This window comes from Ammospiza caudacuta, chromosome 20 (assembly GCF_027887145.1).
Source record: "Ammospiza caudacuta isolate bAmmCau1 chromosome 20, bAmmCau1.pri, whole genome shotgun sequence".
In the NCBI taxonomy this organism is placed as follows: domain Eukaryota; kingdom Metazoa; phylum Chordata; class Aves; order Passeriformes; family Passerellidae; genus Ammospiza; species Ammospiza caudacuta.
In genome coordinates, this window is record NC_080612.1 from 6,283,168 (window position 1) to 6,305,885 (window position 22,718).

Below are 22,718 nucleotides of genomic sequence, written 5' to 3' on the forward strand. Positions count from 1 at the left end.
ACACTCCCTGCAGCTTCCTGCCATAATTTGGTAGGAAGCTGACTAGGTTTGAGTTGGAACAGTCTGGCTTTTTTCAGGACTGAGAAGTGGTGTCAGACAAGAGCCGTGTGGGATCCTTGGTGTGCTCTTGTGCAGAGGCTTCTTGCTGAAGCCTGGCACATCACAGGTGCTGGGATCTGAGCAGCAGGTCAGACCGAGCCTTGAGGAGAAGGTAGGATTTATATCCCACCCACCAGGATTTAGATGAAATGGTGAGGGACTTTGTCAGGATTTCTTTGTAGGAGAAAGAATTTTCTCTTTTCTTTCATTTGCAAAATTTACAGCCCTGCTCTCACACCCCACAGCCTCTGTCCTGCCCCGCCGTCCCCTGCGCGTGCCTTATGTCACCTGTCACAGAAATATTTCTTTGATATTCCTAATATACATAAAATCTTCAGCCTGGCTGAGTTGGGAGTGCAGTGGAGTCTGTGGGGTGAGAAATATCTCCAGGTTTTATGCCCATGCTCTTACCTGGAGGTGTGAGGTAGAAGTAAATTCCAGGTTTTTCAGGAGAAGTCCAGTCAGTCTCCTGTAGCTGCGTGCGCGTAACAAATACTCACAGTTTACAACACACGCTGCAAGGAGAAGGAGAGCAGCCATTAGGAATGTATGGCACTGCTCTTTGTCACTCTGCTTCATTGTGTTGCTCTTTTTTTTTTTTATTCCTTCTCATCCTGTGTAGTCTGCTAGGTTGGGCAGTATCCATGGAGGGTTGGGTGGGTATCCATGGAGAGCTCTCCTTTATAAACAGCCATCACTACTCATTTATCACATGTGCTGCTTTGCCTCCGTGTGGCTTTACATATCTTTTGACCTGTTCATTTGGTATTTCAAATATTTAGGTACACTTTTAGCTCCCCAATGCTGCTGTGTTTTCTTTTTGGTGTGAGAAGGGAGGATGATGTTTGGGGGAAGCTATGCCTGGAATGCTGCAGAGTGGTTATTTAGCATTAAGCATCGCTGTTACATGACAAGGGTGCAATTTTATCAGACTTTCAATATCCTTTATAGGACCATATAATAATTGCAGCTGAAGTCTAATTCCCAGCAGCCAATTTTATGGTTCTTGAGGAAAGCGTGTATTTCTCTCCTCAGTAATAATGTGCACACTTTATATAATTAAAAAGGGCTTCTATTTTAATTTTACTATAAAATGATCTGTATTGAAACTCCAGCTACAGTGCTTTATGGATTCAGCAAAGTTTAATCATTTTCTTTCCTGACCTGACCAGAGTTTTCACTCAGGCTCACCAGTAAGGAATTTGTGGGAAGAGTGGTATCTTACTTGTAAATTTTCCTATGTACATCAGGGGGTTTCTCTTTAAAAGATAAAACAGACCTTTTATATATCTCTCTCCAGCTTTATGATGCTGTTAAAATAGCATTATCATTGCTTTGTGCTGTGAAATTTATCCTTCTTAAAGGAAAGCACATGTCAAGGAAAACATTTTGGTTTATGTACATTTATACAGCTCAGATCATTCTGTCTTGCTCGAGACTGAACATTTTTAATTAATGGAATTAATTTTCTCATTTAATTGCCTTATTTTCAGTATGCAGTACAGAGCAAGGGAAAAGCGAATCCTGCCACATGAATTGCACTAATCAACAAGGTTGTCACAACTTACCTTTAAAAATAATGTGAATATATTTATTTTGAAGTAAAGGGAGGTTGGGTCTGTGTTTTGAGGAAACCTTCCATCTGTTCAGGATTCCTTTGTCTCCAGTTTTATAAAATAAATGTATTATGTTAACACCCTTGGCTTTTAGGGTCTTAATCTTGCAAGCACTTTAAGTGAAATTGGAGCCGTGTTGTGTGTTTGGAGTAGTGGTGTTGCCTTGCAGAAACAGTATATTCAAAATTAATTTCTTTTTTTTTTTTCTCCTAAATCTTTAAAGGAAAAATAGTAAGCATTAAAAACGCTAAATATTTTTATTTCAAAAAGGAACTGTGATCACTGCTTTATTTTTTTAAAACTTGGGTGTAATTTTCAAGTAAAAGTTCAAACGTGGAGACCAAGGGAATGCCAGGTGTCAGTGTCTGGATAAATTGGTTAATAGAGTGTTCTTTCTGCAAGGGATCACTGCAGTTACAGCCCAGTGCCACGCTGCATTTGCTCAGTATTTTGTCTCAGTATTGCTCCTGTGTAGGCAAAGAAACAATTCTGCCTTTAAACACAAATCTGCTCTCTGGATGTGGCACAACTAAACCCAGTTGGGTTCAGTCTGGAGAACAGGAAAACACAGAGTTTTTTCAGCATATGGACATTTGAGAGTGAGGGAAGGTTAATGCAAACTGTTTGTTCTTGGTTTGGAGGGGCTGTGCTGCCTTCCAGGGCTCAGCCAGAAATGGGTTTCGTTTCTCCTTAATGGGAATGAGAAAATTGGTCAGGAAACCAAACGACTCAGGGGGTGTAAAAGGGGATGTGAGTGTGGTTTTATTGGAGACTCTTCCCAGGTCTGTGTGTGATCAGATTGGGTGCTAAATAATGTGTGTGCTGTGGGTTTAGCTCAGAGGACCTGCTATCGAAGGGAAATATAACAAAAAACAGAGAAGGTAAAAATAAGTTTTTTTTTTTTTTAATGTGCCCTGTCAAAACAATCAAAAGCAATAACAGTGAAAGATGGCTGAAGTGGAAATTTTATCTTTCCCTTGCTCCTTGCCATCATAAATTGCACACCCAGCCGTAGGGGCTGTGTCTCACAAAGGAGGAGCAGGCTCCTTCCAAAGGAGTTTTCCACACATCTCTCACTACATTTGTATTTTAGTCCACACACAGCCCCAGTTCAGCCTTGCAAATTCCAACTGCCCTGCATAGGGCGTTCTTTTTCCAAGGAATGCTTTACCTGAGAAAGCACAAAGTTCTTTTTGAATAAATGATCAGTAAAGCACCAAAAAGTGCAAGGGAATTACTTCTAAAGGCAGAAAAGAAATTTATTTGCAGTGCTTGCAAATAATCAGACATTTATCAGCCTTTGCCTTTTGATTATTTATAACTCACAGCCCTCTTCAGACTTGCTCTGCTATTTGGGCTGTGAGAAAATTTCATTTAAAGCCTATTTGATCAATGTCCTGAGGTTAAAGGTGATGCAAGAGAAAAACAGGTTTGATTTTGGATTTCGTTGGGGTTTTTTTTCCCCCCAGAAAAATTATCTGCTGCTTATGTTGGAGGTAATAAATGTGTATGAAGTTGTTGTGTTTACGTACATCCTGTGACATGTTTGGATTTTTTGGGAAAGTGTAATTTTAAGCAGAAAGGTTAATGGTAAGAAAGTCTGTGTAGTAAAGACTTTTACAGACCCAGATGACTCATGATGTGCTAAAATTTCAACCTGGGTACCCCCTGCCTTTTCTGCCTGTAGGAGAGCTGGGTGAATGTAAATTTAGGGGATAATTAAGAGAGGTGAGGGAAAAGACGTTCACTCTGAAGGACCTTTAAGCACATCCCAAAGTAGAATAGAAAAAAGTAGTTCGAAAAAGTTAATACTTAGAGTACTCTTGTCTGAGATAATGGTTAATTGGTTGGCAAAACTGTCTAAAGAGCAAGATCAGGTCATAGTAAACCCTGAGTTTGTGCTACATCGAGGCTGAACAGCACAGACTATTTTTGAGAAAGGTTTGGTATCGTTGCAGTGTGAAAAATCTTAGGCAGTTCCTCATTTGTTAATAATACATGTCATAACTGTCACCTCTTTCCTAATAAAATATGTTAGAATAAAACAAAGGACAGACCCATAAAATGAACAAGTTTATGATTTTGCTGCCCAAGACTGTACAAGGGAAATGCATATTCGTAATGTGCCTTTTCTCAGCCTTAGAGGGAAAGGAAAACAATATTACAGTGAGTACTCTCAGGGGGAAAGGAAGCAAAATGAATTGCTCACAGACACAGAAGTGGCTCAGACACCCCTCAAACTCAGCAGTCGGGTGTCTTTCTGAACACACTTGAAAATCTGATAAAATTAAGCAGAAAATTAAGCATTGTTAATACTTGAAAGAGTGAAAAGCCATAAACCCCCGTGGCTGCAGGCAGTGATTTAGCTGCTGAGTGATCCCATCTGAAACCAAAATCCTTGATGCTTTCACCTGCGTGTTTAGAACAGGTAAAAAGAAAGTTGCACAAACAGGAAAATCTGGAATCTCAGTCTGCACCGTAAAAAATTATAGACTGTAGAAATTTAGTGGTTCTCCCCAAACTGTTCTGCAAATCTGCAAGGAGTGGCAGTGAGAGGGACAGCTTAAAGGACTGGAGAGGGGAGATTTGAGCAGAGTTCTCGGGGCAGAGCTGCCACCGTTTGGTTTTCCAGAATATCCCGAATCTCCCGGGATGCTGCTCCAGCCTCGGCAGTCCAGTGCTGAGGAATGTGCAAGTAGCTGAAAATCACTTCAGCCTCCTTCCCCGTGGGGCTGGAATCCCGAGCCACAGCACGACGTGCACTTTGGGATGTGTGCACGCTGGTAGGGCAGCGCTGTTAGTGTTACACAGCTATTTTCAGATGGAGCACAAAGTCCTGGCCAGTTCCCATCTTTAGAACTCATTCACTTTATCCTCGTGTTTTGAAACCCATGTCAAAATAGCTGAAAATATTTCTGTTACCTGAATACGTGGCTTGAAGTTGGGCTTGTCTGATCACATGCTTTTTTTTTTTTTTCCCTCTAGTTTTTCTCGTTGAATTAATAATTGGATAAATTCCTTTGTAAAAGCCGGAATAAATATTCAGAGGAAGAAATATCCCTAAAGCATTCACTTTAAAAAATTTATTGTGTGGTTGTCAAGCCCTATTTTATTTGGTAGGCTGGAGGCACGGAAGGAAAGAGGGGAGGTGCAGATAAGGGGAAGGATGCAGTGAATAGGGGCAGGAAGAATGTTGGGCAGGAGGAGATATCCCAGCAGATATCCCTGCGGGAAGGGGCTGTGCTCACCTGCAGCCCTTGGGAAGATGTTGCTGCAGGGAGAGGTTTAGAGCAGCCCCAAGGGCCCTGGCTGGAGCAAAAGGCACAGCGTGCTAGGGAGGGGGAGTATTGGACTTTCTCGGTTGCAGGAATGTGAACTGGAATTAGAATAAACCCCAGCTTTCGGAGGGTTTATTGCTAAGTCTGTTCAGAAGCTTTTAGGAGAAGGAAGGGATGAATATAGCAGAAATGCTTTCAAACATACTAGAAGGCTCTTTTTTCTTTCATAGTCTCAAAGAAGAAGTGAAACTTTAAGTACAAGTATTTTTCTGTAACTGTCCTTTGCACTGAGCTCGAAGTGTGAGCAGAAATTCCAGTGTCCTGGGCCATTACTAGAACATTAACAATCAAATCGGAGCCTTTTCAGTTGCAGTGGCTTCTCTTGTAACTCATTAGGTTCTTTTTCAGCTGACAAAGCGCCATCAAATACTGCCCTGCCTATTATGCAAACCCCACGTTTAATATTAAAAACTTTTCTGAGGATTTACTTTGGTTACTCCTTTGAAAATAGAGGGAACTGCAGTGCAGTTCGTGAAGTAGTCGATCATTTACTCTGCCTTACGTGATTTTATTTGACTCTAGGATAGTGATGCATCTCAATGTGGGGCATCTTTGTGGCAGTAACCATTCCCGAGCTGGGAGATAAATAAAGAATGTTTTTAAATAATAGCCCACAAGACGTAGGGACCACACTCCGGGAGGGATCCGTATGATTGTGGTCACATTGCCTGCGCACCATCCCGTGCTGTTTCGTTTAACCCTGCGCGCTTTGGGGAACTCGTGCCGTGATTAATGGGGAGGAAAGGCGCCGGTCTGCTGCCACTCCCCCAGCCCCACGCAGGGGGGTCCCGTCACTACTCTGCCTTTGCTGCTTCCAGAGGTCGGCACAATTTGGGATTCCGCTTTTTTTCCTTTTTTTTTTCTGGTAAGGAAAATGAGAGTCCCTCACCCTCTTGTGGGCACTTTGAATTCCCCGGTTCAGCCTGCACAGAACGCTCTGACAGCCGGAGGGTGAGGAGAATGCTGTTAAAAAGTGGGGGGGGGGGAAAAATAAAAGGAAGTCACAGATCCCAGCCCTGTGGGATGGGAGAGTAAGAAAATATGTATAATTCTTGATTGAAGGTAGAACCTTTTCATGGTTTTTATGAAGTGAGGAGTTGGAGAGATGATGAGCTTTGTTTCAAATGGAATTACGGCTATAACTCTTCTGTCCCTGGGCTACCAGAGTCATAGGGGAACGGGAGCAAAGCTATCATTTATTCCATGAAATCTTTGTCTCAGTCTCTCTAGGCTATTTCAATTTACCCCTGAAATTTCTGGGGAATAATTAATGAATTAATTAAGTATGCTGTGAGATGTTTGAATATTCAAAAGCTACAATGTAATTATTATTTTTTCTAAAACACATTTTCAGATTATTTTCAGACATGCAGTCTCCCACGAAAGCAGTTACTGCAGCAGAAGCTCGTGGAGCTTCTCCGTGTCTGTAATCCAGGGATCATTCTCCGGCAGGAACAATTCCTGCAAAGAGTTGCGTTTAGGAATGGGGAAAAAAACTTCTTTTACTTCATGACCAAAGTATTGTGACAGCGGGGCTGAACTCGTGGCACTTTGAAAAAGTTAAATCGCGTTAATAAAGTTGTGTTTTAGGATGATTATTATTTTTTCCCCTCCTTTATCGTTTCGTGTGGGCGTTTCTGGTGAGCGATCACCGAGAGCTTTGCTTACAGCGGGGTTTGGGCAGCAGAAATTCAGTCGCGTTGAAAGAGACGCGTTGCCTTCCTTGAATTATTTTTAGATCCCAACCTTAGGAAACACATTTCCAGTGATATAAATTATTAATTGCCCCTGTAGTTCTGGCACTGTTTCATAACTTGCTTTCTTATCGTTTCCAGTGTTACAGGCCTGTAAATGAAGAGGGAGGAGGGGGGTTATTAAAAGGCAAGTCCTTTGTTTTGGAAGAGGCTCTTTAGGAGCTCCATGTTATGATACCAAAAGAATAAATTCAAAGGAAAAGAGAAGAGGTTTAATTTAGATATTAGGAAGGAATTGTTCCGTGTGAGAGTGCTGAGGCCCTGGCACAGGGAAGCTGTGGCTGACCATAGAAGTATCCAAGGCCAGGCTGGACAGGGCTTGGATCAGCCTGGGATAGTGGAAAGTGTCGCTGCCCATAGCAGGGGATGGAACGAGATGAGCTTTAAGGTCCCTTCCAACCCAAACCATTCTGATTCTCTGATTTCTATGAGTGTATTTTGCTAAGAAGCCGAGAACGAACCTCGGGCAGCGCAGAGCAGAGCGCTGCACTCTCATGCAGCCCCCTGGCCCATCCGTGGGGATCTCACCGCAGGGAAAGACCCCGTTTGTGGTGATTTTACAGCGTGTGAGGAGCCCCCCCGGCACCGCACCGGCACCCGCGGCCGCCGCCCGCTCCGCCCGCGCTGCGATCCAGGCCGGGCTTTGCCGCTCTCCCCGCCGCGCTCCGGGCCGGGGCCGGCCGAGGGTGCCGGGGGTTCCTCCGGGTTCCGGGCGGTCACTCCGGGGTCCCGACAGCACCTTCGGGGGTCTGCACAGCCCCCTTTGGGTTCCGGACAGTCCCTTTGGGCGTCCCTCCGTTCCCTCCCGGGGTCCGGGCAGCACCTCCGGGGCTCCGGGCCGTTCCTCCGGCGGCTCCTCCGGGGCTCCGGGCAGTCCCTCAGGGGTCCCGGTGCCCCCTCCCGGCGGGGCTATCGGAGCCCGTTCCTCAGGACTGCTCCCATCCAGCAGTGCTGCGCAGCCCTGGGGTTAAATATATATATTTATATAAATATATAAGGAAGAGAGGGTAATTTGGCCCTGCGCGCTGCAAATTGTACATTTAAACAATGACACAGTTTTTCCACTCCGCTTGGCAAACCCCTCGGTGTTGTCGGGGGTCCTCACCCCTCGCGGCAGCAACGGCCACGGCCGAAGGGTTAAATATAAACTTTAAACATTCCCTGTCCCGCAGGAGCTCCTTTTCCATGAGCCGAGGTGGGCTTTCCCCCCTCTCCTTAAATAACGAGGGTGGTCCCAGCATACTCTATATCGAGACAGCTTTTCATCAGTTGCTCATCAGCATGCTAATTGCTGTATGACTAATTATGCCCTGAATTCCAGTTGATTTTCTTAATGAGACAGCTGGGTTAATTATGTAATCGTATGATTACATTAGCCCAGAGTGCCCTGGCGAAAAGGAAGGCGGGCGGGAGTGGGATGGCAGCGGGCGAGGGGCACGGGGGCAGCCGTGGCCATGTGGGCCCTGATGATCGGGGAGAGCGCCCGCGGTGTAAACACGGGATGGGATCGCTGGCACTGGGAGCTGTGCCTTCCTCAGCTCGCAGGATGAGCGAGGAATGGGGGTTCTTCAGCAAAGTTCACTTGGGAAGTTCAGGCAGTCAGCGATGGCCCTGTTGTAACTCAGGGGTTGAGGGTGGGTTTGGGATGAGCGATGTCGGGGGTTGGAGTGGAGAGTCGTAGAATATTCTGGGCTGGAAGGGGCCCGCAAGGATCATCAGTCCAACTGGCCCCAATTATTCCACCCTGGGCATCCCTGAGAGCATTTTCCCAAGGCTCCTGGAGCTCTGGCAGCTTCTGGCTGTGCCCATTCCCTGCAGAGCCTGGGCAGTGCCCACCACCCTCGAATGGAAGAACTTTCTCTTGATATCCAACCTGAACCTCCCCATACACAGCTCCAGCCGTTCCCTGCTGCTGTCCCTGGTCACAGAGAGCCGAGATCAGAGCTGCAGACCCCAATTAGTCTCTCCTCAGTCTCCTCCAGCTGAACAAACCAAGTGCCCTCAGCTGCTCCTTGTACAGCCCCTCCTGACCCTTCACCATCTGCTGTCCCTCCTTTGGACACCCTCTAACAGCTTTAAATCTTTCTTACATTGTGGCACTCAAAACTGCACCCAGAATGCTGGGGGGCTGCCTCGTGTAATGCATAAATCGGGCAAAATCAGTCTCAGTGTTTCTTTTAAAATTGTTTGTGAAGTCAGTACTTTACTTACCTAAACAGCAGCAAAAAAAAAAAGGTTCCCTTGCCCTGCTGCTGAAAAAAGATTCATCGTCAGGGCACGTGCATGGTGTGAGAACAGCCTGAGAGGTGTTGCTGTGGCTGCGTCGCACCAGCTCGTTTGATGTGAAGCATTAACTGCTATAAAAATCACTTTGCATTTGTAACATTAATTGTTTTCATGTCTGCGTCCACTGAGACGTGTCCATCCTCCTCCTCCTTCGTGGGGATAGAAGCTCCTCTGCCAGGGGACGGTGAGGTGTGTGCCAGCAGTGAGCAGGGATGTGCCCAGAGCCTGCAATCCTGGGGAAGGAGAGGCAGGAACGGGCTCTGCAGGGTTGGAAATTCAGCAGTTTCTGTTTTGCTGTGGTGGCGTGGAGGAAACCTCGTCAGGGATCGGATCCAGATGTGCTGGGCTGCCTGCAAGCACAGGGTGCAGGGGGCTTCGCTGTGGGTATGGCGTGCAACAAGTGGATTAGGAAAAACGAGCAGAATAGGAAGCAGGAGGAAAAAATGCACTAAATTTAGTGTAAAAATAGACATCTCAATCTGCTCTTAGGCAGTAATGATCTTGCAAAACGCTACTTCAAGTTCTGGATGATCGGATCCCTTTTACTGATTTTCTCTTTTTTTTTAAATTTTATTTATCCTGTGCCCAGCAGGGATTCTGGAATTTCACAAGAGAAAATTCAAAGCAAGGGAATAATGAGTGATGAGGTTTCCATATTTCAGTGTTCAGCGAGGTGATTTTTCTCTCTTACAGACCACAGAAAGGGCATTTCCTTTGCTGCCTCTCTCCCTAAGCCAGGGCCAGCTGATTTTTTTGAGCTGTGCATGCCTGTTGTTTGTGTAATGAAACGAAAGTTTTGGTCCATTGCTTGTTTAAAAATTCAGTGACCTCCTGTTAAATGACATGAAACATACTTTGCAAACCTGGTTAATATAAAAAGGTATGCTTTTCCATGCATGCATGTGTTGGGAAAAGGAGAGTATTTTTATTTATTTTTAATCCGCTCCACTCAGGTAGGAAAAAAACCATTGTGACTCTAAGGTTTATACTTGTTTCAGGTTAATTGGTGTTTATAAATACTCCAGAAATAACAGGTTTTTAGGCTTTTCAAGGTAAAAGAGCATGTTGGAGCGTGCCATGAGAAACAATTTTTCTCTCCGCCCGAAATGTCTTGGTTGATCATTTTATTGTCGTACAACGATTAGTTTTATTTCATGCAGTTTATAAAAATTAAGTCTAAGAGGTGCTTCACCCATGGGGTTTTTTTACATGTCCTCCAGCAGTATTTGGTGGCTGCAGGCCATTAGTCCTTCAAATAGGCTCTAGCGAAGTTTGAAGTTTAATGCACAGAGACTTTTTTTACATTTTGTTTGTTCTGACGCTGTTTTGCTACTTGAACATTAACCTTTAATAGAGCTAAATTAAATATACATGTCCTGATGAATAATTATGAGATTGCAAGCATTTTCATTTTGTACACAGAGCTTCTCAGGGATTGCAAATTTGACTAAAGATTTTGTCATTATTCACTTTATAATGCCCATGTTATTTTTATTTTTTAATTCTTTGCTGATTTCAATATAAAAAGCCCTGTGTATTAGGAGCAAAATACCTCTTGTGCGTGTCCTGGCTTTTTACGATGTTAAAATGAGGGTGGGGGAAAGTGCACCCACAATTTTGTCAAGTTCAGTTTCTTTCATCACTATTTCACAGAAATACCCACGGCTGAAGCTTAAGATCCCGGGCCCGATAGGATCCGTGCTTTCTGTAACAATTTCAGACGTGGCCAGGGAGAGACAATCCGGCCTTTCTTTGTGCTCAGCAGATGAATGTCCCAGGCTGGCTCTTTGGGGGATGCTGAGCTGCAGGAGTGTGACAAAATGCTCCTTGCAGAGGAAGGTCAGGGACCTCCATGGGAGCAGGGGAATGTTGTGGCAGCCCACACCGTAACAGGACCATCCATAAACACTGCAGAGCCTCCAGCTCGTGCTACTGCTGCCACTTCAGCTCTCTATTTAATTCCTTACCTGTACCCCCCTGTCTCTGCCACAATAACATTTTAAGTTTGATTTATTATAAATATTTTAATACAGATAATAATAACGAAAAGTATTTGGCCTAAAAAGCATAAATGAAAAAGCTATGTAGTCATAAACTATGTATGTACAGAGAACGGATGACAAGCAACCTAGATTTTGTATTATGAACAGGGTAATGCCATAAGCTGTTGAAGAACCCAAGTAACAAAATGCAGCAGGCTGCTACTTAGAATGTCTCTGAGTTCAACATAACCCAGTGCTATTCTTTTATAAACTATGCAACAACGCTGGCATATTGAAAAAACACACAGGCTCGTGCTTAATGTGTTAACAGAGGTACAATAGACTTATTATGTGTTTCCAGAGACTGGAACTGAGGGTGGTCTGAAAAATTAATGACTGTGGTGGTTGAAAATTAAGTGAACTCCCTAATATATACTGTTGTTGATCCACTGAGTTTGGTGTTTAGCATTCCTCAACAGGAGACTAAATCTTTGCAGCCATTTCACAAGAGATGCTGGCGCCCATAGCAGAAATATATTCAATAATCTTTTATAAGTCCATCACACTCCAGAGTTTTCCTATCCTGACTGGGAAGAAATCCCACAATAAATCACACTTGCACATGTCAGGTGTGTGCTGAGAACTCTCTTTACCAGAAGGGGATGAATAACAGAGAATTAATACTGAGAGGACATTTGATTAATAGTGTAAGAGAAAGAGAGATCCAAACCCAAGGTTCATGGAATTGATTACATCCACACAACATTTCTGATTATTATTGATCTGTCAATTAGAAAAAGTACAACTCAGATCTCCATGGTCACAGAACCTGTTTGAGCTCTGCTGTGCAGTAGGGCACAGTTTGCTTCAGAAATTCACTCGTTCACAAGCAGAGTGAGAGACAGTAGCTGTCAGTGAGCTGTGCAGTTTGATTGCTTTTCACCCCAAAATTCTCATTTTGCAATAAAAAACACGAAGCATAAAACTCTCACGTGCTTTTTTATCATGACTGTCTGCACCCAGGAACGCTGTCCTGGGAATTAGTGCCAGGATGGAGAAGCTGTATCAAAATTTCATGGACTCACAGAATGGTTTGGGTTGGAAGGGACCTTAAAGCTCATCCAGTTCCACTCCCTGCTTTGGGTAAGGACACCTTCCACTATTCCAGGTTGCTCCAAGCCCTGTCCAGCCTGGCCTTGGACACTTCCAGGGATCCAGGGGCAGCCACAACCAGGACAGGTTGTGCTGGGGCCTCAACACCCTCGCAGCCATGAGTTTTTTCCCAATATCCCATCCATCCCTGCCCTCTGGCACTGGGAAGCCATTCCCCCTTGTCCTGTCACTCCAGGTCCTTGTCCCAAGTCCCTCTCCAGCTCTTTTGGAGCCCCTTTGAGGCACTGGAATGGGCTCTGAGGTCTCCCCAGAGCTTTTCTTCTCCTGGCTGAACACCCCCAGCTTCTCAGCCTGGCTCTGCATTTAAAGGGAACATAGAATGAAATATTTCTGATTTTTTAAAGTTTGCATGATATACAGTGTGAGGAATGTACAGGTCTAATAAGTCAAAGAAGGGCCCTGCTGGCACCAGAATGGAGAAAAAAAGGACAATTGTGCTCTGAACTGCTTGGGTCACAGAAATGTTCCTTTATTTTATTTTATTTTATTTTATTTTATTTTATTTTATTTTATTTTATTTTATTTTATTTTATTTTATTTTACTGTTTATTTTATTTTATTTTACTGTTTCTTTTTTTTATTATTTTATTTTACTGTTTCTTTTGTTTGATTTTATTTTACTGTTTCTTTTTCAGATCCAGTTCCAGCCTTGGATTTGGGGCAGCAGCTTCAGCTGAAGGTCCAACGCATGCACGATATTGAAACAGAAAACCAGAAACTGAGGGAAACTCTGGAGGAATACAACAAAGAATTCGCCGAGGTGAAAAATCAGGGTAGGTTGCAACCACATTATCAGCTCTTAATGCACACTGAAATTTGAAGTCAAGGATTGAATTCAGTTTTATTTCTTAAGGTAGAGGTGACAGTAGTATGGAAATTCAGTGGAGAAAGTGCAATAGTCTATAGGGCCACTTCTGTATTGTGTGTGGAGCTGAGCTTTGGGCAGATTCTTTGGATTTCTTGAAAGTTCCATTTACTGTAGCAGCAAGTCAGAGGATGGAGTTGTTATTCTGCATATTTGGTTGTAGCCTTCAGCACTGAAAATTACACCTGACTGACGTTATTTGTGACATTTTGTGAGAGGCAGTGCTGGTACTGACATCAGGCTGAACGTGGGTGTTGGTACTTGCAGGATGTGCAGCTTGCACAGACAAACACAAAAATTCAGTATTTTGTGTCCACATATGAATCTGCACAAAATGGAACTTTTTCTGTGCTGTTTTTACTTATCTAAATGTACTACTGGAGTACATTCAGCATATGCACTTTATTTTTACTCTGGAGACCATCCACAGAGCAATGTAAATACAAGCTATTACTGTTAAATTATTTAAATTTTAATGAGTCTAAAGTACATGAAAATACATGAAAATCTCAATGAGATTTAAAGCCTGTTGGCTTTAAGACTGCTTAAGTTTTCTTGTGATTCACTTTCCTGCATCAGGAAAAAACATTCTCAGCCATACACTTTGTTGCCCATCCATGAAGATTTCTGTCTTTAATGCCCAGTTCTGGATGGTAGTAAGGTAAATTGTCTTGCCATTTGGAAAAATGGAGATTTTAATTTCTTTTTTATATTATGGAACTGTTGCACCCCAGTAACATTTGACAGCTGCGTTAGCAACTAAGTTAATTTTGTTAAATCTCATTTTTTGCTGAGGGAACATCTATGCACTTATATCTTTTGAAATATTTATTTTTTTAATGTAGAGGGTGTGACCCCTGGAGAGGACAGGTATCAGCATGCCAGGATTTGGGCTGGACTGCAGGAGATGTCATGTTGGAACTGTAATGCTCTAAGCAAAACTGTATTTTTTGCTGGAAATGTACAATCATTGCAGTTCACTGTGCAGAGTTTTCCTGAGGCTGTGCATCCAGTACATCCAAGCATGACATAGGGGTTCATCCCACAAAGTGGAAAAGCTTTTGACTTGTAGAATTTTTTGCTACAACCACTCATAACTGACATTTTTGATTTTCCCTGGTGTGCTGGAACTTCCTCTCCATTTCCCCACTGTAGCCTTTGTAATTTTGTTGTTTTTCACTCCAGTGCAGTGGTTTTACTCTCAGTTTCAAACAGGGATTAATAAGCCACCCAGGGAAAAAGCTGTTGTTGACTGAGGGTGCTTTGATCAGTTAATCTCTTTGTTTGGAGGGTTGGTATGAGCTCTGTGGTGCCTGTAAGAACTTCTTCCAAAACTGGTATAAATGGCAGTGCCTGACAAGCTGTAGCTCACCTGAGCATGAAGAAGGCACTTAGTGCTTCAAGCAATGTAGAGGATTCAGCTTGTCCAGCACATCTGTTGTTAGGTGCTTAAAGGTAAAATCAGACTTTATTACAAAAGTTACATTTTCCCTCATGTTCGTGCACTTCTTGTGTTCTTTTTCATTGTTTTGTTTTCTTTTAAAATCAGATATTGAAACTTAGTCAAGGTGCAATTACCTGCATTTCTCTGAGATTATTTTGCTCTCTTCTTCTCCATATGCCAGAATATTTTTGCAGATTTGTGTCTGAAAAAATAAAGGTGTTTATATGAAATATAAACACCTGGAGCAGAGGTGGCCCAGGAGGGAGTGCAGCCCCCTTTGCCCACAGGAGCAGCATCTTCCTGGCAGTGCAAAGGAGCATCCTTTGCTTATTCAGGAAGAGCTCAGGATTTGTATGACTTCCCAGATCTCAGGGAAGAATTTCCCTTTGCTGAAGAAAAAAAAAGAGGTGACGTGTCCTTTTCACGGCCTGTTACTCAGTAATGAGCCTCAGCTGATTTCTGCACAGCCAGCAAAACCCTGCTCCTTCAGGCAGAGGCAGCTGCTTTGCTGGCAAGCATTTTTACCACTCTTTCCCCCTTTTTTGTGGTCACAGTGGCTCAAGCTGCCTTTGGTAGTGCCCAGACAGCAGATCATGTCACCAGCTACCTCCTGTCTGCTTCACAGCTCCCTGCTCAACTCTCTGCATCAGGATTTTGAAAAGATTATGTGTGGGTTTGTGTGGTATTATTGAGGGTTTTTTCTCCCATGCCCATAGGGTTTATTTTTCATATCAGGGTTTGTCTTCCTAAGGTTTTTCTGCAGAATATGAAACTTTTCACATCCAAAAGTTTTTATTTTTTCTCAAGCATTATTAATGGTATCTGTTAATAAGCTGATGTCTTTAACCCCCCCTGCATCCTGATGTGAATACTCTGAACTGTGTTGCTGCTGTGAGTCTTCTGGCAGTCCAAGGCTTTTTCCAAATTCCATTATTGTTACAAAGCATACTCTGGTGGATGTGCTGCTTTTCCTCTTGTGAGCCCTATAAGGATTCAGTCCTTTCCGGTGGGTGGGATCACAGGGCTTCCACGTAGGAACAGTAAGGAGATGCTGAGCTGGAGCTCTGCAGGTTTCTGCATCTGCTACCATCCACTGCTGGGCATGGAGAAATGCAGGAGAGCTCCTTTATCCTAAGGAAGAGTTCTGCAAATTCCCTGGTTTAACTTTTAAGTGTCTCAGAAAGTTAAAATTGTCAATGTTTGTGTGTGAACCATGGGATGGAGGATGAGGCAGCGACAGCAACTGGGACATGCAGAGCTCCAGTGCCTGCTGTGAGTGCAGCAGTTGGATCCCAGCAGAGCTGTGTCCCAGAGCTGTGTTCAGTTAGAGTGAGAGCTGTGTCCCAGAGATGTGTTCAGTCAGTGTGAGATTGCATCTGTGCATGGAACCATGGTGGAACTGCCTCATAGGGCATGAGCACAGTCAGGTGAATGAAGTGTCCTGTGTGTAAATGCATACTTAAACCTGCACTGGGACTTTATTAATCTTCTCTCAGCACTCAGCTAATTTTAGGCTAGTCAATAAGGTGATATTATATTTTACAATTGATTTTTTTTCTTCTTTTTAAAAAAAAATTCATGTTAGAGGAACCTTCTTCACTCTGCTTTCCAGCAAACTCCATTGATCCTTCTCAACCTAAACACTTAAAGTTCAATTTAACATTTAGGGAGTAAAAGGTCTCCAAAGGGACTCATATCCATTGATTTTGTGTCAGAGTTGAAGAGCTAAAGTTTAAAACACACTGAGCCTACAGGGTATAGCAAGCCTTGTGTTGTGGAACCACGTGGAGCTGTGTAAACTCATTCTTCCCCTATTGTTTTCCTGCAGAGGTTACAATAAAAGCACTTAAGGAGAAAATCCGAGAATATGAACAGACCCTGAAGAACCAAGCAGAGAACATAGCCCTTGAAAAGGAACAAAAGTTACAAAATGATTTTGCAGAGAAGGAGAGGTGAGTGTGGGGTGTGTGTGTCTGGGTGTTGGGGAGGAGCAGAGAGGTATTTTTCTGTTTAATCTTCCCAGGCAGGACTGGTGGCTGGGGAGAGCTGATCCAGTGAGTGATTCTGGGATTTATGTGTTTGATACAGGATCATTTGATCCTCAGCTTTGCCCAGGAAAACAGGAGAGTGTGGAAGTGAAACTGGGACAGATTGTCTCTGTGATGTGGTGGGGGTGTCACACCTGCTTTTATTCCTCCCTGGCTCTGTGACACCCACCTGTCTCCATTACCAGGGCAATTCCTGTGTGTCACACAGCCAGGGCCAGGGATGCACCACCCCTGCTCCCCTGGCAATGCCTGAGACAGGAGATTATCCTGAATTATCCTGGGAAGGTTTGCATCGTCCTACCTCCCAAAATTAAGAAGGGTTTTCATTATTAACTATCAATTAAAAAACCCAAAACATTTTGGATGCATTTCTGATCTTTCATAAAAGAGCAGGGAGTGTTTGAGTCTTTGGGTTGGTGGGCAAATAAATCAGGCAGGAGAAAACCAAGGGGCTAAAGAGGGAATTCTTTTAGGCTGCATTCCCTGCCTGGAGAATTTATTTCTCCCATGGAGCAATAACACTGAGGCTATAATGTGTTCAACACAGCGTGGAAAACCTTCAGTTCACGTGAGCTTTTTACTTGGAGGGTTGCTTGTTTAAATTCAGGGCTGAATGAGGAGAATGTACCAGTGAATGCAAAGCTTCTTTTTTGATTCATCAATACCTGTGGCTGCTATTTGATGAGCAGCTTGTTAGCAAACTGCAATTTCAATGTACTTAAAAATAAAACAAAATGGCAGGTCGTGGAATGCAAATAAAAGTGTGTGTAAGAGAGGTTTTGGGATCTCAGAGTATCTGGTTCAGTGTGAAGGGAACTGACACATGATTCTTGCTATAAATAGTTATTAACCTGGTCAGCAGTGTTGGAGGAGAAATTTGTGCACCCTATGGAGTGCAGGCAGGATGCTGGTAGTTTCATAAGCCATTTCACAATTCTGAGATCTGCAGAATATCCTAAAAGCAGTGTTGTAAAAAGCACGGCTCCTGGGAGATGTTGGAGCAGCTCCTTTCAAAGATGAGTTTTATAACTCCTGCAGCCTGGCCTTTAGCAAGGAGTGCAGTGGCTGCCTGGCCAGATGATGTAAAATGAGTTTAACTGACACAAACAAGAAAATGTTGCCTGTGGATGTAAGAAATGTGAGCATATTAAAGTTTTGCTCCTTTTCTATAGAAAATATCACAGTGAGATTTGTTTTGAAATATGTGTGTTTTCTTAAAGAGTAGCTAATAATATTGCTGCATTTGGCACCCATTACAGCTCTGATGAAACAGCTGCTGCATCTATTCACTCTATCAGTTATGGCAACAAATTCCTTCATTATGACACTAAAGTGGAAATGTATCATTCTTCTTGTACTAACTTTGTACAACAGAGGGTGCTTGGTGACAATTTTCTCAATGTGTGTGACATTTCCAAAACAAATTATGCTCAAGAAAACCTTCCACTGAAGTTGTCATTTATATAGCAGTCAACTCTTTATAACATTCACAGCTTATGTTATGAGGTGGCTACACTGTTAAAATTTTAATAAGTGGGACCACAAAGTAGGAGCAGCATCTCACAATTGTGACAGCATTTATGGGTCCCACAGAAGCACCTCAGAGCCTGTGTGGTGTTGGCAGTTGTCTCATTCCAGTTGAGACATTTAATGGCTCCATCCCCCAAATCTGCAAGGCACAGATGAGTTTTTTGCTCTGCTCTCACCTCTGCTCTCCCCTTGACAGAAAATTGCAGGAGACCCAGATGTCGACAGCCTCGAAGCTGGAGGAAGCCGAACACAAAGTTCAAGCTCTGCAAACAGGTTTGGCATGGCTTTAGTGACCTTTTCCTGGTGATCAGGGTGAGGTGACAGGACAGGGTGTGTCAGGACTGGGTGTGAAGCAGCTCTTGGTGTGCAGGGAGGTCCAGCAGAGCTCAGATGTGCTGTGTGGATCACAGCAAACACTCCAGTTGCAGCTGTCGCTGGCAAAAAACAGAGACAAGGCCATGGAGCACACACAGAGCACCATGGAATTACAGCAGACCATGGAGCTTACCCTCCATGTGTGTTCTGCTTCCACACATGTCCAAACTGTGATAAATATCTGTATGAACCCCATTTCTTGCCTGTTGCTATGATTTACTATTAATTTTCATCCCTGCACACTTCAAAATTCCAGGTCTGGACACATTTGGCTTTGTTTACTATGAGAACAGAAGAAATTTTATTCCTTGAGCTACTGCAATAAGTATTTCAATGGAATAAGTAGTTTAGCCAGCTTAATAAGAAACTAATAATGTCTAGCTTGGTTAAGCAGAAACCGGACATTTTTGCAGTGTAACAGAAATGCTGTAAGAAATTGTGAAAAAAATCAAAACCCTATGGTTTTTTCTAAGCCATCATGGTTTTCCTAGGTAGAAAGATAAAGCTAAGGAGGTCTGTAGCATTATTTTTTTAATGAGGAGATGTACAGCCTTATTTATGACTGAATACTGCTATTTCAGTACTGTAATGCTTCATGTTTATGCCTTTTAGCCTTGGAAAAAACCAGGACAGAACTATTTGATCTGAAAACAAAATACGATGAAGAAACTACTGCAAAGTAAGATTTCCCTGTTTTCTTTCTGTGTCTTCCTTCAGGGTATCACTGATTTTTTTGTTTTGCATCTGTCTGTTGGAGAGAGATGAGATGAGGGAGGCTCAGGCATCCAAGTTTTTGGAAAACATGGTCATAATTTGGCCTCCTATGGAGAGATTATTAGTTTTTATATTTTCTTCTCCTCAATGAGACACTTCTGGCACACAAGCTGCTGCATTCCTGGTTTCATTCTCAGGTGCTTCATCTGTGTATCTCTTACCCTCTATATCTCCTGTATTTTATTTAGAAATAGAGCAGTTTCAGAAATAAGGTATTCATTATGATCTTCCCGTCTTGGTGAAAACAAATCTTCATTGAGTAAAGGATTTGTGTTTGATTCTTAGGCACCCTGGTTCTTTCTGCTTTTGGGGTAATAGTCCTTGATCTGCCAGGTTTACCCCTAATTACAGAGAGCAAAATTTTGGGCAGATTTTCCTTGTTTTCAAGTAGAACATGAAGGTAGTCTTAAAAATATATATTCTTGTCTTGTTAATAGCTACTGTTTCCAATTATCCTGTGGTTTTATTAACCATCAGGGCAGGGAACAACAAAAGAGACAGACTGCTGCTGGTTTCCTTTGAACCCTTCATATTTAAGGAAAGTTAATAATGAGAAGGAATTCTCATGATCAGTGGGATTAAGCACAAAGAGTCATTTCAGTGTCTGGAAATGGGATGGGAATGAAGCAGCCATTTCAGATGGTTGGGACACTCAAGGGAAGGGCTGGGACTGAAAGTCACCTCCCTGTGCCCACTGCCCAGTGTTAAAAACCATTCAAAGTGGCACCAATTTTAAATTTATTACCCTATGGTTCTGGGGCTGTTGAGGATCTGATTCCCCACTGAGGATGTAGTTCACAAAATTCAGCCCATGGCAGTTTTAACAGTCAGCACTTGGAGTTTAAACACCTTTTCTGTCCTTCAGGATAATCTTTCAGGTGAATTTTGTCTGGCTCTGGAAGTCCAGTGTCCTTTGAGCTCCATGAAAGATGAGTTCCACGCACAGGGATCAAAAATATTTTTGTTCCTTCATTGATTCATCCCTCTCTGAGGGATGTAAACAAAAGCTGGTTCAGATGGAGCCTAAATTCCTGCAGATTGACTTTGTTTTTTCCTGGACATAACTGATATTATTGTTGTTATTTCATGTTGCAGTCACTTCTGGGAGAGCAGGCAGAGATCAGTGGTTGTAGGCACTGAACCTAATAACCTCTCACCCTTTTTAATGTGTTTATTTGCAGAGTGCTTCATTTTTTAATACTGTTTCCCTAAGTGCTGTAATTTATCTTGCACTGAGCAAAATCTGTTCACTAAAATATTTGTTTGCATTTCTAATCTCATTTTTTTGGGGAGATTCACACAGAAATATTTGGTTTTTATATGATCTTTAGAGTGACTCTTACCCAATTTATATAGAATTACATAAAATTAGTAGCATCTGCAGTAACAAGATGTTTATTGTGTTCTGTAGCAGAATTATTATGGGGACTGGGTCTGGAATAGAGTGGTCATGGAGCAGAATCCTGAAGCAGACACTAAGCTTGTACTTTATCTCCCAGACTAATGTACTGTGAAAACAAACTTGTAGGTCCTAATAACAGCAGAAATATTTTATCATTGTTTTGGATATTTATGGCAGGAATAGTTCTTGCATAACAACAGTTGTCTGTGGTGTTTGGAGCCCAAATTTTGCAATATGGAAATCTAGAAGAACATGAAAAGGGAACTGAATGTAGACAGTGAAATTGAGTCATCTATTTAAATTGTAAAAACTGGGAGAAAGGCTGAAAAAACACCAATAAAAAGGGTGAAAGACAGTTTGATTCTTTTCTTAAAAGAAGCCCTCTTTTGATCTAAGTCTGAAAAGCTACTTGTATTGCCAATTTTAATTTTATGTTTTAAAAACATGTGATTTTTATCTTAGGCCAGAATTGTTAGTTTTACAGACGCTTATTTGATGCAGATGAATTGGAGTGCCTTCAGGAAAAAAACAGATAATTGTCAATATTTAAAAGCTAACAGTGCTTTTAAGATTTTCAGTCTCAGAATAAAGCTGTCTTTCAACTACTTGAAACTTTGAAAATCTTTCAAACGAGGCAAAAACGCCCAAGAAGCAGAAGAAATACAGAGTGAGAAGTCTTCATCAGCAGCATTAAGGAGTCTGGATTTTATCCTGGAGCCCAGTTGTGGTGATCTGAAAAGTTGGGAATCATTATGTCAACTTGTTTGTTTTATCTTTTCACAATGTCCCATTCAAAGTACTCTATGTGCAAAGGGAGGGACAGAGGCACAGGCAGGCACCTTCAGATGAGATCAGTGGCTGGAATGAGAATTTCCAGGGCAATTCTGTCATTCCTACATACAGAATTCCCAGCAGGTGGGTGTGGGCTGCCCCTGCCCCTTCCCTGAGCCCCAGCACAGCCCCGGGCCGGGCACTGAAGGTGTTAATGACAAAAAGAAGTTTATTATGTGCAGTCATTGCAGTCTGTCAGCTGGAATATCAGAGGCTGCCTTTGACAAGATGGCAGGAGCAAAGTTTTCCATGTGTAGGCTTGAAGTAAAATGTAATTAGCCTTTATGTGCAGAACAAGGATCCATTGATGAATACAGCTGGTCTTTGTTTTCTTCTGTCATTGAGTGTGGGAGGTAAAAGTGTTCTTCTTCATGTTTATTAATACAAGATTCCTTAGACAAATGGCAAGCACAGTTTAATATTTGTTGGAACACAGAGGGGCTTGCCAAAACAGTTGTTGTGTAAGAGGATTTCAAGGTTTTCAGATTATAATCATCTCTGGGTTAAATAAATGAATGATTACTCTGCCTTTTTCAATTAAAGAGGCACATCCTCTCTCTTGAGGGCTGACACTGATTTTGTTTGCTGTCCCACACGTTTCTATCAGCAAAACTTGGTTTAACCAGCACTAATGAGTTTGATCTGGAGATTCTATCAGACCTGGAACTGAAAAGCAAACTCTGACTTGAGTTTCAGCAAAATTAAAGAATATTGGGGTTGTTTGGTTTGTTTCTAGTGCAACAGACTTTCCTTTTACTTTCTTTCTTTGTGGAAAAAGAAACATTCTGTATACATTTCCTCAGTTTTCTAGGGACAAACTGTTCTCTCTAACAGTGCTCTTTCACTTCTGCTTTGCTGCAGAATCCAAGCAAGTGCTTGGGATTCCCAGCTGGAATGGTTGGATTCCAGTTTTAGATCAATTCCAGAGCCACCTCTTTGCTCTGACCCCTGCTCTCCCCCAACCTAAATGAATTCTAATTGGAAAAGGACCTTGGGTTGCAGCACATACAGTAGGCTTGTTACATTACTGTTAACATGTGGGTTGAGGCTCCCTGCCTTTGATGAAAGAAAATATCGAATTTCACTGAAATGCTCCATTTTCACCAGCCAGCTTTAAGTAGTCTTGTGAGGATTTCTGGTACTGCCCACTCTCCCTTCCCCCCCCCCCCCAGTTCTGCAATAAAAAGCCTTCATAAACAAC

At 42.7% G+C, this 22,718-nt stretch overlaps 1 protein-coding gene across 3 annotated transcripts in view; it reads left to right on the forward strand.

Moving 5' to 3' along the window:
* CUX1 (cut like homeobox 1) overlaps positions 1-22,718 on the forward strand; it is a 273,252-nt gene that overhangs the window by 122,566 nt on the left and 127,968 nt on the right. For all 3 annotated transcript variants that reach the window (XM_058817804.1, XM_058817802.1, XM_058817803.1), the window contains exons 5-8: positions 12,884-13,021; positions 16,386-16,509; positions 18,332-18,408; positions 19,123-19,189. In XM_058817804.1, the coding sequence (XP_058673787.1) occupies positions 12,884-13,021; positions 16,386-16,509; positions 18,332-18,408; positions 19,123-19,189 (406 nt within the window). The remainder of the gene's footprint in view (positions 1-12,883; positions 13,022-16,385; positions 16,510-18,331; positions 18,409-19,122; positions 19,190-22,718) is intronic.